The 15,320-nt window shown below is 41.7% G+C and overlaps 1 protein-coding gene across 2 annotated transcripts in view; it reads left to right on the top strand.

The window, feature by feature from the left end:
• LOC117422281 (ras and Rab interactor 3-like) overlaps positions 1-15,320 on the top strand; it is a 41,169-nt gene that overhangs the window by 15,861 nt on the left and 9,988 nt on the right. The window contains exons 3-5 of one of the 2 annotated variants that reach the window (XM_034927853.2): positions 5,180-5,294; positions 8,771-8,843; positions 9,442-9,533. In XM_034927853.2, the coding sequence (XP_034783744.2) occupies positions 5,180-5,294; positions 8,771-8,843; positions 9,442-9,533 (280 nt within the window). Of the gene's footprint in view, positions 1-5,179; positions 5,364-8,770; positions 8,844-9,441; positions 9,534-15,320 lie in introns of those variants that run through there. The other variant, XM_058987538.1, reaches the window with a different exon arrangement.

Below are 15,320 nucleotides of genomic sequence, written 5' to 3'. Positions count from 1 at the left end.
GTTGTTTGTAAAGACACTGAAGCATTACCGTCAGGAATGGCCCTGTGATGGAAAATGGAAGTCAAAACAAAGATATTTGAATAAAGTCGACTCCCATGCAAGGCAGCTGTCCTTTTTATTTCATGTGGGCTGAGCAGTTAGGACCTGTACTGTCCCAACTGTGAAGAGATGTTACTGTCCTCTAATCAGGCTATGTAAGATTCCCCTGCTCTGACTATTGTATACCACCATCTGGTTTGAATCCCCAGTCCAGTTTGGACTGGATGCTCTTCTTGCCCATTAAGTGCTCAACATATGAGTAGAAAGAATCCACGAATATAAAGTTAGGGTCTTAGATTGCCATGGGACCCTCCTAAATGAATAATAATCTTACGGTGCTCTCCCCCAGCCAACCAGCTTATTTCCTCACCAGTCAGCCATGGACAGTAGGCCCCTGTTGAGATCTGCTACTGATCAGCCAAAAACTGCCTTACACATACCTGGAACCACTGTAGGGTATAACAATCCTATAAACTCATACAACTCATTTTTGTTATTAAAAAATAATGAAATGTTTAATTTCTGGTTCAAGCAATTAAAGAGTGTGTGAGAATTTGTGCTGATTTATCGTAGATTTGGCGAACCACCTACAACGCATTTGTAAATAAGAATGTCGGATTGATACTTTAAGTGCATTTGTTTAATAGAGTAGGTAGAGATATGTAACAACTGATTTCACATTGAAGTTCTACTGACGGTTATCTATTGTAAAATGCACTGTTAAAATAATTCCAGTTGCAGGTGTACCCTGTATTTTGCATTTGGCGCATTAACAGTCAGTGTTTGTTTCACAGTGTTGTCAGTTACTAACCCATAGCCGGTTTATTAATGGAAACAAACAAAGACAAATTGAGGTGTCGTGCAAGGTATCAGTGCAAGGTGCAGAACAGGTAACATGCAGAACAAAACCTTTCAATTATAATCCATTGACTTTCCCTTACTTCTAAACTGCCTACTTAACTTGACAACACAGATTGATCCAGATTTAACTGGTTTTCACTCTGAGGGAACCTCTTTCTAGGAGGTATAGGCTGTGTGGTCCAGTGGTTAAAGAAAAGGGGCTTGTAACCAGGAGGTCCCTGGTTCAAATCCCACCTCAGCCACTGACTCGTGTGACCCTGAGCAAGTCACTTAATCTCCTTGTGGTCCGTCTTTCGGGTGAGACATAATTGTAAGTGACTCTGCAGCTGATGTATAGTTCACACACCCTAGTCTCTGTAAGTCGCCTTGGATAAAGGCATCTGCTAAATAAACTAATAATAATATAATGTTTATTAAGAAACAGCACTTGAGTTTGAGTGCCTCTTTCAATGTGTTTAAAACGTATAACACTTAAGTGAGGCCTAGCATGGTATGCTATGCTGAGACAGAGACAGCTACTAACACCCCTTTGTACATACTATATTACAGTTAATTTTCATTGAAACTAATTTGGATTAGATACCTTTTCTACAAGGTCCCGGAAATATTTAGCAGTCGCTTATTGTAAATTACTTCTTATAATTCAAATTTACTAACACGAGTTTGTTGATAGTGAAAATCATTTTGAAGCCCTCTCAGGAAAGAAAGGTGAAAATGAAAGCCTTTAGTTTTAATGCCTGAGTGTAAAGGATCCTATGATGTGTTCCAAGCTGCCATAGTGCTCACGCAGAACTGTGCACTGATCTGAATGCACATAAAAGCAAACAAAAGTGGAGGTGTTGAAAAAAAAGAAAGATGTTACTACAGATTTCCACATGCCCACAAACTAAAAAAAAAAAAAAAAAAACAGGATGCAGTAATACAGGCCGATGAACAGCAAACTGTGGATGCAAGTCATCAGTGTTTCCGATTTGCTTAATACCCTGATGTTGAGGATGCCTTGCTTTTGTGGTTTAAAAATGCCTGTGATCAGAATGGGACATGCAGGTTTCAAGTGCAGTTCATTTGCAGTGTATACTTTTTAAAAGTTCACTTACAGCCGTATTTTCAATAAAACGCACAGTACTTTTACATTTTATAATACTTTTTAAATTGTTCTGTAATTGAAATTTGATTACAGTGTTACTGTAGCTTTAGATTCCTGATAATACGAATTACTGATAAGACACATTATTTTGCTGTCCCTAGAAATTTGTATTAATGAGAATTGACTGTAATTTTAAAACACAATTTCATGTTTGAATTCAGTAATCCAGCAGGGCACTGCTCCTGAAATAACATCACTGCCATGCCCCTGGTCTGTCTCAGTAGAAATGATCCAGTCTGGTCACTTCTATTAGTGAGTACCTCTCAACCACTGCATGAAAACAGCACTATGACAAGCATTATGAAATAAAAAAAAAAAAACATACTGTAGTACACTGGAGGAAGCAACAGTGAGGGATATATTTAATAACAGAGATAATGCATGCTTTATTTCACTGTGCTAATCAATTACAAAGTCTGACCAGAATATGGAATAGGGTGCTGTGGTCAGTGCAAGCGGGGCTTTCTGAGAGTGGGGTAAAAGCTTTATATCTTACAGATCACCCTATACTATATTTTCTAGAATATATAGTTAAATAAGAATCATTAAATAGGACAGCTAATCATAAAATGACTTTCCAGCGGATACAAACCATCTGATACAGCCATCTGACACAAATGATCTGGAACCTGTGAGTCGTGAGTACCGCTCTGTTCAAGTCACCTGACTTCAGTCTCTCCTCTCGTCAACCACAAACAACTTATACAGCAATTCAGATTCACATACTTGTAACGCTAATACCAGAGAGTGTTTCTTGTAATTCTTATTTTATTTTGGACTAAAGACAAAGATAGGTGTATTGCCATTATAGATAACCTAATTATTATTATATAAAAAAGTTTCTCGTGGACACTCCTGAGCCTATTAACTATCATACATATTTAGTTGCTCTTTGTTTGATCTTCCAGTATTGCTGTAACCCTTTGAATGGCCTAGGGGGCAGCATCATGGGCTTCCACTGTGTAGATCAGGGTTCACGTACCTATTTTAATACCTATTTATTATCCCATTGCTGCGGATGAACTCCCTTACAAAGGGGATGTAGTGGAGGCGGTCATATCACACTTCAAGTTTTTCCATATATTTGGAGATGCACTTATCTAATTGTCGTGAAGCTTATGTACATTATTTAGCCTACCTTATTGAGAATAACAGACTCTGAGGATATAGGGGAATATCTGTCCATACATCTGTCAATCTGCATGTCACACTTAGATTTTTTGCATTTATCTGGTGCTTCTAGGTAATAGCTGCCTCTGTGTGCCTAATCTAATAATCAAACATCAGGTTTCTGCATTGCTAGCACACAGCACATGCTGTTTGTGCTTTGAGGAATGTCCAACTGAGATACTTAAAACATACCCGTGTTAGCACAGGGTGTCCACTACAACGAGCGAGTTCAGACGCAGAGAGGAAATGATGTGAAGGAAACGCTGTTACCACAAAATCTGAAAGTCACTATCTAAAAGAGGGGGCTTCGTATTACAGCTGTCCTAAAACGCTGTCCACAAATAGACATGATACTGTTGTTTCATTCAGCAGTCGGAACCTTTTTTTTTTTTTTAAGATTATAAACGGAAAACATGATTTGCTATTTAATACTGTAATAATAAATGTGGAGTGTAACAAATTAAAAGTTTGCTGCATAGTTACTATCTAATTATTTTATTAATATAACTTACCATTACTACCCTACAATAGAAAATATCGGCAAATGTAGGAAATAATATTGCTTTATATAACTAAAAACAGTATCTGCTGCATTCTGTCTTTCCTGAGTCGGTTTGATGTTTCTTATGTATCGTGTGTTCAGAAGCTTCCCAGTGATTAGTGTAGGCATACTCAGTAGGCCTGTACCAAAATAATTTGAGGGGGTCAAATCGGATTGCCCTCGTTTGCGCTCACCTACAGCCCCATAATCAAGCACTAACTACCTTTGGCTTCGTGTTAGTGCCTTACCCTATCTATTATTTGCATTGTTTTCATGCTTAAATGCTTTTTTTTTTTTGGGGGGGGGGGGGGGGGCGGTCACATTTGACCAAATTTACTGTTAAAACCTTGGTTTCAGACATCTGCTTCATGTAACTGTTGGAATCACATGTGTCAGGGGTGTTCAGCAGATTAACTGTCACATATTTTTGATATTATGACATCGCTTTGGCTCACCATTGTGAATATGTGTCAGTTGATTTTGAGAGAATAGCCAGGAAAAAAAGAAATACAGGACTGGCTGTAGTTTTCATTTCTTCATTTTGCAGCCTGTAATTATTTAGAGCAGATCAGCAGATTATGGGAACTGAGGAATTGTAAAGCTTGTTTTATGTGGGAAATGTAAAGCTATAATACCCCACAATCATGTTCAATTGGACAATTATTTATACCATCTTTGTTATTGAACACATGCCATTAACACAAGACTGTCTTTCTTTCAATGTTATAGTTGTGCATAGAACTGTCCAATTGTGATGATACTAAGGACCTTCCTCAGCACAAATTATTTGAAACATAATCTAGGGGTAATTAAGGCTATTTGTCTCTGTATATCCATATGTCTGCTTGTACTGTATGACATTTAACATTTACTGTATCTAGATAACAGGTTGCTAACTCTGTGAGCCAACTAGGAACGCCCCGTACTGGAGGAAATGTAATCTAACAATAGTTTTTCCATTCTGAAATGTTTCTAATAGTTTTTTGTTATACAGACATTTAACATGAGATACCTATTAAATGAATACAGTATATAAATATAGAATATTATAGTATAGGTGACTGTTAAACAGATATGTTTACTGTAGTAAATGACCCAGATATTTAAAAAACAGTATAGATGTTATATAAGTTGGTACCTAATAACTGTAGTGTTTTAGTTCAAATTTACTTCAATAAAACCATACGACGACAGCAAAGGTAATATAGGATGCAGCAGTTTATCTGTATTGTTGTATTTTAAATACTTGAACTGAATTAAAGGGGGAATCAATAATAGTATTTATAAAGTTAATAAAAAAATCGATTTTGAAGTTAATAAAACAGTATAGATGATAAATTGTCTATATTGTCTAAAATAAATATTGGACACTTTCCGAAGCATGGATTATGGCAGCTAATGGTATCTTCTCCTTTTTGTAGATTTTTCTGGTGAAGAAAAATTTGAATCTCAAGAAAATGGTTCTTTCTGTTCGTTTCCCAGACCAGAGTGGAGTGCCACACATCCAAGATATTCTCATCAAAGAAGAAAAGACATGTAAGGAACTGGATCAATAGCAGTTACATCAGGCAGGCCTGCCCTACAGAGGGCCGGCACCAAACATGGGTAATCTGTCACTGATAAAGGAAACAGCCGGAAAGATTGTCGTCTTCAGGTTTACATTGCTTTGCTTTCGCCATGGTATACAACGGCACATACAGCTATGGCCAAAGGTTTTGCATCACCATGTAGAACTAACTCATTTGCTTCAAAGTCGAATGAAACCTGCTGAATAATGTTACATTCATTTACTGAATAACATACTGCTTTGTAGTTTTCCATATACTTAACGAAAAACTGACAACAAATTGAAAACTCTGACATTTCAAAATCTCACATGAAATACTGTACTACTATTATGGCTTCCAGTAGACTTTTTAAATATAAATGTGTAGTTTCTTTGATTACATGATGTTAGATAAAAGACCTAAGTATGCCTGAATCCTAAAATTCTAGGTAATGTAAAATGTCTGGCCATAGCTGTAAAGGTTGGCATTCTTAAAAAAACTGGAAAGCAAGTATTTTTTTGTAATTTATTTTTATAGAAATGTTAAACCCATTTTCACAAAGCTTTTACTTATTTAAAATTGTAATGATGTTTCTGAAAGGGGATAAACGGTTAGTTTCTTAACAACAGCCTTGAAAGTTAGTTAGTGTGATCATCAATAAAGCCTTAAAGCCTGTACACTTTTGAATATAATACGACTGAGTTTTAAATTGACTTCTCTACCAACATATTACCTGCTGGGTCAAGTCACCTAATGTGCAAATTAATTCCTGGAATTGAAAATTAAATGCATGTTACATTGGTGGAACTGGAGCGCAGCCAGCTTTAGTTAATTTGTGAAAATGATACAGCTTTCTGTGGTACTTTCCATTACATTGATCTACAGCTTCTTTTAAATATCACTGATGTGTGTGGCTGTGAAATAACAAACAGTTTTCTGCCTCATTAGGCCTGCTTCCCAAACAGAGCACTGTACTGTAGCTATGTAACGCTGTTATTCCATCAAAATAGCTCAGCAAAACATATCTTGAGGCAAAATGTACACTTGAGGCAGAATGTACTTACAACCGGTGTGTGTACAAAGGGAAAGCTAAGAGGCCACTAAACGTAATTAGGGGGTTGTAAACGGTCTCTGGTTGTTTTTGGTGTTTTTCCTTTTCATCAAAAAGAAAATTGCTAAAAGCAATTATAATTAAAAGCTTTGTAAATCTAGCTGTATTATGAGGGAGGGCACAGTCATGTCTGGTACATTTGGGACAACAGATAATGGCCTTAATACTGAATACAGGGATGGCCTTAATATTGAGGGTGACTTTATATTTAGCAAATCAGAGCTGAAAAAAGTGGCCTTAATTGTAAAGTGATCCTAATCCTGAGTGTGTACTGTATGCTACTGCAAGGTTATAAAGAATACTTTGCTTAGGTTATTAGTTTTTTTTTTTTTTTACTGTCACCAACCACTATCAAAAAAGCTCAGGTGAAATCCTTATAGTTCAGTAAATGTTTCAGTCTAAGAAATATATACATATATTTTTTTCAGGCTGTTAAAAGAAATTCCTGGAGAATTCTTTTGGTTCATAATCTGAGAAAACAAACAGATGTGTGTGAAGTTCCTCTTTTAGATGTTAAAGCTAACACTAGCATTAACATTGATAGAAATACTGTAATATGCATATGTTATCCCGTAGTGCAATATAGGTACATATTTTTTTCGTTCTAAAAATAAAATGCTCCTTTCAAATTTAAGTAAAAGTAAGTTAAAACAGTCTAATGCATTATACTGAAGTGTAAAAAACAGAAGCTTTAGTATCAGGTACTAAGAATGTTACGTGCTGTGGCTAGCAAACCACTGGAAATTGCTGTGGTACATCCAATGAAATAAAGTAACTTTTACAATAAAGTAATATAAGTAAATTATTGAAATATGTCATGCAAACACCTTAGGAAAATGCACTGTGTTTGGAGTCTGTCAAGTTAAATAAATGACACTCAAATATAAACTGTAAGGGAGTTCCTTGCATATCCAGGAGAGTCTTGCAATATTAAACTGACAACAAAGTGAGGCTCTCATGTTCTTTTATTGCTATAAATAGAGTGGAAGCCACACTGAAGACGGGTCAGCCTACTATGAGAGTTCCCATAGTAACGAAACAGGAAATATAAAGTGTAAAGGCTAATGCGTCTGTATTTCCTTCAAAGGAAAAACCAAGCAATGTATAGGTAGAAGAGCCCATGTAAGAGGTTTCTGTCAGGTGCACCTGCCTGCGGGTTGACTTTCCTATAAGGTGCTAAATGTCTGTCGGTTGGATCCGACTAAAAATGTCTTCATATTGTAGACATGGGCCACCACTAAAACCATGACATCATTTTCGTCAGCAGAATACTGTACTGTCTGTGTAGAACGTTTGGCTTTCAAAAGCCTATTATAATGGTGAACTCTTTTTTTATATATACATTTCATAGTTTAACTTGTTATACAGTACCTATGTCAGTACGTAATAAGATTGTAAATATTATGAGCTGCCTATATAGTGTTTTTTTTACAGAGGACTACGATAGTGCTGCGCGGGTCCAATTTTTATGACCCGCTTCAGACTCGGACCCGCTACTACCTGACCCGGACCCACAACCTGCTGTAACACCGTCTTCTTACCCGCAACCCGACTCAACCCTCTTTAATAAGACCTGCAACCCGACCCGAACTCGCAAGTGTTTGCCGTGTACCTACCGCCTGCGCCGACTGACTCTCTCACGCTCTCATTCACACACAGATATCTCTGCCATTCTCCACGGATTGAGTTTATACAGCGTGGTAGCTTTTTCTAGTGGTCTGAATATATTTTAACATTAACTATCTCTGCTTACTTTACTATAAAATACCTGTCTAAATACCGATCTCCAAGCTATAGGGCGCATCCTGCACTCCGGGCAGAGTGCCTTTACCGGATGCACCACTCTGGAGCCCCCTAGCTGCTTTTATAATATATAGCTAAATAATTAAATAGCATAGCTAATCTTAATGTTACATTGTTTTATACAAACTATCTGATGCAAGCCATTGAATACAAAGACATTTCAGATGGCTGTATCACATTAGTACTACCAGAAACAAATGTCATTAAAGCAACAAATGTGTATGTTTTGTTACTATCTATTAACAAATTAAATCTTGTTTTCATTAATAAACCATAACTCAAGCTGTGCTCTTGAGGTTTATGCTGTCGGCAGAACCTCTTGATGTAATGCAGTGGTTTTACACTTTAACAACAACACTACTAAGAAATGGCCAAGGTGTTTAGAGCTGTAATGGCACCCATTGTGTTTGTACCTGTAGTCTGCTTGTTCCTTTTTAATAGTAGAACAAATAACCCCATTTATCTTATGAAATTGACATGTTATCCCTTGAAATGTCCTGTCATTTGTTATCCTGAATCGCTCACTGTTTTACTTTTCTCTCCCCATACAGTGCTCTATCTGGAAGGTTCTGTCCTTGTGTTCGATGACATTTTTAAACTGGTTGCTTTCTACTGTGTGAGCAGGTACAGATTATTGCTTATTCTCATAAATATACATCTTATCCCCTGTGTGTGTGTAAGATAATAAAAACAAGCAAGAGGTTTTTTTTTTTTTTTCTTTTGTTTTTTTTTAAAACATGTTCCTGGTATTTGCTGTAGGTATCACTTCAGTGGTCTAGCTGCAATTGGGCCACGTGACCTTACACAGGAAGTGTTGTTTTTGGTTTTGTTTTTAATCTGCATCATTTCGCATATTACATGTTAAACCCTACTTCTTTCAATGCAAAAGCGCCAAATTAACCACTATTTATTTAATAAACTCACAAAATTGTATATGTAAAATCCTGTACACTTATTGATAGATCATTTCATTTCCTTGCAGTCACTTATCTTGGGATAACTGCTGGCTGTCCAATAGCCTTTCAAATGTGTATTCTTGCCACCTAATTTGTCTCTCTTATGATCTCACCACCGCTGCCCCCTACTGTGCATTTCCATCACTATTACTATCACGGATTACAGCCAAATGCAATCCAAAAAATCTTTCGAAAGCTAGGAATCAAAGATCGTCGTTTGGAGAAGATATCTGAACATTGAACTCCTGCTTTTCATTTTCTTGCAGAGATGTGCTGCCGTTTACGCTAAGCCTACCCCAGGTAATAAAAGAGGCAACCAAATATGAACATCTTGAGACTGTATCAAGCCTTGGATCAGGTACATTTTTTTAAGGTTTTCCTATAAAAAGTCTGATAATGGTTCTTTGCTGCTTTACAGATAGTGGCTATGAGGTCCACTTTCTGGTTTGATTTAGTTGCACCTGTATATGATACTACAGTAGTAAGGAACCAGCCCAAACCTTAGAATGTGGTTTTGAAGAGAATCTTTTAGGTGCTCAGATTAAATCTGATCTTGCCACAAAAGAGCCTGATGGTCAGAATAACTTCCAACAGTATAGGGTACAGATAGTAAATGGATTGGGGCAGTACTATCATTTGAAAATATCTTTTCAGGGATACCAAGATATTTAGTGAGCATGTGAGCATATTTAGTGAACATCTCTATTGATGTGTGTAACAGTTTGGCTTGGTGGGTTGTATTGATTTGTACTGTGAAACCTACAGTGTTGGTTTTTTTTTTTATTTAGCTTTTTTCTTTAAACGTCAGACTAAGTCGTTTTTTTTCCCTTAATATTCCACCCGGAAAAAAAGTTATTCAGATGAGTCATCTCTTATTTTTTTCCAAGACAGCACGACTTCCCTGTAGAATTCAGCAAATACACGCCCGTCTTTTACATCCTGGAATATCTCTGGGGGAACCAGCCCTGTTTTTAATGATACGTGTTCCATTGGTATTCATGGAAAGAGTGTCTTCCTTTCAGCTGAGCTCTCAGGAATATGACACTCAGCCGTGAAATATGGCAGATCAGCTTAGTCAATCCAGAGCCTGCAAGTATGCTGTCAGATCTGAAATGAACTCCAAGAAATAGTTGTTTGTGACATTCTCTAAAAGAGATGTGTGCAGAAAGTTTGGATTCAATTTAAACTTGTGTTTGTTTATTGCTTTACCATTGCATGACATTGTTTTGTTTTTTTCTGAATGCAGATTTCCGCAAATACCGCTCTATAGAATGTGTAAATGACTAACTGCTTCCTGGTAGTTACTCACTTCCTGTGTAGGTTACATGGTCTGATCATCACACAGCACGGGAAGCTACCGTTTTTTTTTTCTTTTAATCTAAATTGTATTAAAAGAAATTAAATTAATGTTGCCAAACAAATAATGCAAATTGATTTCAACACAAGGGGACAGTGATAATGCTGACTATGCTTATAGGAGGTAGAAAAAGCAGAAAAAACATGGATTATGACATTTTAAATAATTACCACAAATAAAACTATATTGCCATCTGGTGGTGGTGGTGTAATGTAAAACATCTGATTAGAATCCAGGTTAAAGAAAAGATAAAAGCATATTTAGTCACATATATATTTATGATCTAATTGTTGTATATAATTTTGATAATCCAGCATTTTTTAAAATCAGGTGTTCAGCTATTATATTACTTTTAAACTGAAGTCTATTGTTACAATAAATCTTCTCAAAACATAGAACAAATTAACACTATATTGACAATTCTATTTTCAGTTAATACAGATAGAATTGTAGATATCCCACACGACCAATAGAGGGTGATACAAAATCAGCTTTCTGGATTGAGACGATTAGTAAAAGTTTCTTGGAAACATCTCTGTCGTAACTGCTATAGGTTCGGGCATTGTAGACTTACTAGCACATCAACAAAGAGGAAAAGCTGTGTTGTACTTAATAATTTACGCAATAGTGTGTACCATGCAGTGTGGTCACTTCATTTGCTTGCAAAATATTATCTTGCACTACAGTCTGTAAGAGTTTTAGCCACGTGAACTGTTTCTAAATGACAGTAAGCAGCAGTCTTGGCTTTGTAATTCTTTCCACTGGCAGCGGTATTGCTAGGTCTACGTGAAAACAGCTGGAATGATGTGGAATTATTTTTCCATGTGTCACAAAGACGGCCGGAGTGGGTGGCGTCAGACCAGAAGCAGGAAATAAATAAACAAAGACTTGGAGTTTTGGTTAAGCTGAGCGCGTGATCGCGGTCAGCATTTAATAATTAACAGACAGAACAGAAAATAAAAAGTTTGAAACAGAAACACAAAACAGGACACGGCACTGGTAGCCAAAATAAACAGGTAGACAAAACGGACAGACACTAACAAACAGGGACGAACAAACACGGTGAGAAACACTTATTATTATTCTTCTTCTTATTATTTTTACCTCCTCTCTCTCCCGTTCTTTCGCCCTGAACACCCAACCCTGAGTGAAAGAAACGTGCATCTATATATACTGTTGTGCTGGGATTCAATTACTAATTAATTATTCACTTGAATCCCAGCACGTGAATTAATTCTGTGCAACCCCGTGCTCACATATTACATTTAACCAGCACGTGAAGTGATTTGTGCTCTCCTCGTGCCTAAATACAAATCTACACTTTTTAAATACACGTGAAACACAGACCCGTTTATATCCCGTGTACCAATCTATACACCAACATTAACACACGCACGCAACATACAACATATAACACACAAATGCACACAGGGGTGGGGCACATTGCCACATATACCCCCCCTTGTGCGCAGCACACATGGCCTCAACGGCCACCTCCCCCCTTAAAAATCCAGCAGTCCAGGACAATGTCTCGGGCTGGGAAGGGAGGCTTCAGTGGGCCCATGGCTGGCCATGCTGTCAGCACCCCTGCCGGTAGTGGCACGGCTGACAGCATGCTGGTCCATTCCTGCAGCGAAACTGCTGCTGGGGAAAGTGGTCTCCTGACCTCTCCCCCTGTCTTTGTAGCCGGTAGCTCCCTTTGGTGGGGCTCCGACCACAGTACTTCCAGCAGCAAAGAAGCTGCAGTGGGAGCAGGTCTCCTGACCTCCCCCACGATCTCCGGCAGCGAAACTGCTGCAGTGGGAGCAGGTCTCCGGACCTCCCCCACGATCTCCGGCAGCGAAACTGCTGCAGTGGGAGCAGGTCTCCTGACCTCCCCCACGATCTCCGGCAGCGAAACTGCTGCAGTGGGAGCAGGTCTCCGGACCTCCCCCATGATCTCCGGCAGCGAAACTGCTGCAGTGGGAGCAGGTCTCCTGACCTCCCCCACGATCTCCGGCAGCAAAACTGCTGCAGTGGGAGCAGGTCTCCTGACCTCCCCCACCTTCTTCATGGCCGGCAGCTCTCCTTGGTGGGGTTCCGGCCACAGTACTCCCTGCTGCGATGCAGAGCAACTGGCAGCCCCAGGCGATGCGGAGCGGCTGGCAGCCCCAGGCGATGCGGAGCGGCTGGCAACCCCAGGCGATGCGGAGCGGCTGGCAACCCCAGACGATGCAGAGCGACAGGCAACCCCAGGCGATGCGGAGCGACAGGCAGCCCCAGGCGATGCGGAGCGACAGGCAGCCCCAGGCGATGCGGAGCGACAGGCAGCGACAGGCAGCCCCAGGCGATGCGGCGCGACAGGCAGCCCCGGGCGAGGCATCCTTGGGCGAAGCGTGGCAAGCATCCTTGGGCGAAGCGTGGCAGGCATCCTTGGGCGAAGCGAGGCAGGCATCCTTGGGCGAAGTGAGGCAGGGAGTCAGGACAAGCTGGGGTGCGGGTGTTGGCCCTCTTCTCGACCTCTGCGGCCGGGCAGTTCTTCCCCGTGCTTCCCTCAGCAGCCTATGCAAGGGCTGCTGAGGACCGCCAGCAATTAGTCCTGGTCCTTCTGTTGAAGGGAGAGGCAGCTCCTGCTCCTCTCCCCCTGATGGTGATGGAGGCAGAGGCAGCTCCCGCTCCTCTCCTTGCGATGGTGGGGAAAGTGATACCAGCAGGCATTCATCCTCTGCTGGTGGGGGAAGTGATACCAGCAGGTATTCATCCTCTGCTGGTGGGGGAAGTGATACCAGCAGGTATTCATCCTCTGCTGGTGGAAAGGGACCCAGCAGGTATTCACCCTCTGGTGGTGGACGGGAACCCAGCAGGCATTCACCCTCTGCTGGTGGAGGTGGCGGAGGCAGAGGCAGCTCCTGCTGCTCTGCTCCTGCCGGTGGAGGTGGCGGAGGCAGAGGCAGCTCCTGCTGCTCTGCTCCTGCCGGTGGAGGTGGCGGAGGCAGAGGCAGCTCCTGCTGCTCTGCTCCTGCCGGTGGAGGTGGGAGCAGCGTGTAGTCTCCTGGCGACGAAGGTGGGAGCAGCGTGTAGTCTCCTGGCGACGGAGGTAGGTGCAGCGTGTAGTCTCCTGGCGATGGAGGTGGGAGCAGCGTGTAGTCTCCCCCTTTTCCAGGGGACTGGTGCTGCTCTGCCTCTCTTGCAGGGGACTGGTGCGGCTCTGCCTCTCTTGCAGGGGACTGGTGCGGCTCTGCCTCTCTTGCAGGGGACTGGTGCGGCTCTGCCTCAGAAGGGAAAACCAGCAGGCATTCTTCCTCTGCTGGTTGTGATTGAGAAACCAGCAGGCATTCTTCCTCTGCTGGTTGTGCTGGGGAAACCAGCAGGCATTCTTCCTCTGCTGGTTGTGCTGGGGAAACCAGCAGGCATTCTTGCTCTGCTGGTGAAGGTGGGAACAGCTGCCTCTCAGGCTTCGGATTCCCGCGGTCCCCCCGTCTGGGCGCTGGACGCTCATGGTCCCCCCGTCTGGGCGCTGGACGCTCGTGGTCCCCCCGTCTGGGCGCTAGTTCCTCCTCTTCATACTGGGTGGGGCATATGGCTAACGTGTGCCCATAAGCCCCACAGCCAGGGCATAACTCTGCCGCGAGGTTCTTTAAAAAAACCTCCCAGCCATCATGCCCGACCTCCTCCCTTTTGGGCTGTGGACGTTCGGGCTCCCCCCACTCAGGCGTAGGACGTTCGGGCTCCTCCCGCTTGGGCTGTGGACGATCAGGCTCCTCCCGCTTGGGCTGTGGACGCTCAGGCTCCTCCAGCTTGGGCTGTGGACGCTCAGGCTCCTCCAGCTTGGGCTGTGGACTCTCAGGCTCCTCCCACTCAGGTACTGGAGAGGGCAGCGACTGCTCCTCTCCCTCTTGCTCACTGGAAGGCATCCCTTCCATGTCTGCAGCTAGGTACCCCAGCACCACCATGGTGAGGTCACGAACGGATGCCGGGTTGTGCTGTTGCTCCCAGTCCTCCCATCGTTTCCCATCTCGCATCTGCAGCGCGTGAATAACCCAGGGGAGGTCACTGGGGAAGTTCCCCTCGGGGTGCACCAGCCAGTCCCATATTTCCCGGGACAGTGGGGAACCCGGTGGCAGTGGGGGTAGAGGGGTGGCTACTGCCCTGTTGTGGCTGTCCTCCTCCCAGCCTGGCATGCAGGATGAGTGCTGCAGCTGTTGTTGTTGCTGCTGCTGCTTCCGCTGCTTCCTGCAGCTCTTTCTTCCCATCCTCGCTTTACTATTATTATTTTTTTTTTTTTTTTGTAATCCAAAAAAATGCGGTTCCTGCTCTGCCCTGAGTTCTGGAGGCGCTGTAGATCCCACGCAGGACACCACGTGTCACAAAGACGGCCGGAGTGGGTGGCGTCAGACCAGAAGCAGGAAATAAATAAACAAAGACTTGGAGTTTTGGTTAAGCTGAGCGCGTGATCGCGGTCAGCATTTAATAATTAACAGACAGAACAGAAAATAAAAAGTTTGAAACAGAAACACAAAACAGGACACGGCACTGGTAGCCAAAATAAACAGGTAGACAAAACAGACAGACACTAACAAACAGGGACGAACAAACACGGTGAGAAACACTTATTATTATTCTTATTATTATTATTTTTACCTCCTCTCTCTCCCGTTCTTTCGCCCTGAACACCCAACCCTGAGTGAAAGAAACGTGCATCTATATATACTGTTGTGCTGGGATTCAATTACTAATTAATTATTCACTTGAATCCCAGCACGTGAATTAATTCTGTGCAACCCCGTGCTCACATATTACATTTAACCA

The sequence above is a fragment of the Acipenser ruthenus genome, chromosome 15 (genome assembly GCF_902713425.1).
Source record: "Acipenser ruthenus chromosome 15, fAciRut3.2 maternal haplotype, whole genome shotgun sequence".
Classification (NCBI taxonomy): Eukaryota; Metazoa; Chordata; class Actinopteri; order Acipenseriformes; family Acipenseridae; genus Acipenser; species Acipenser ruthenus.
This window is presented reverse-complemented; position numbering and strand designations above follow the sequence as displayed.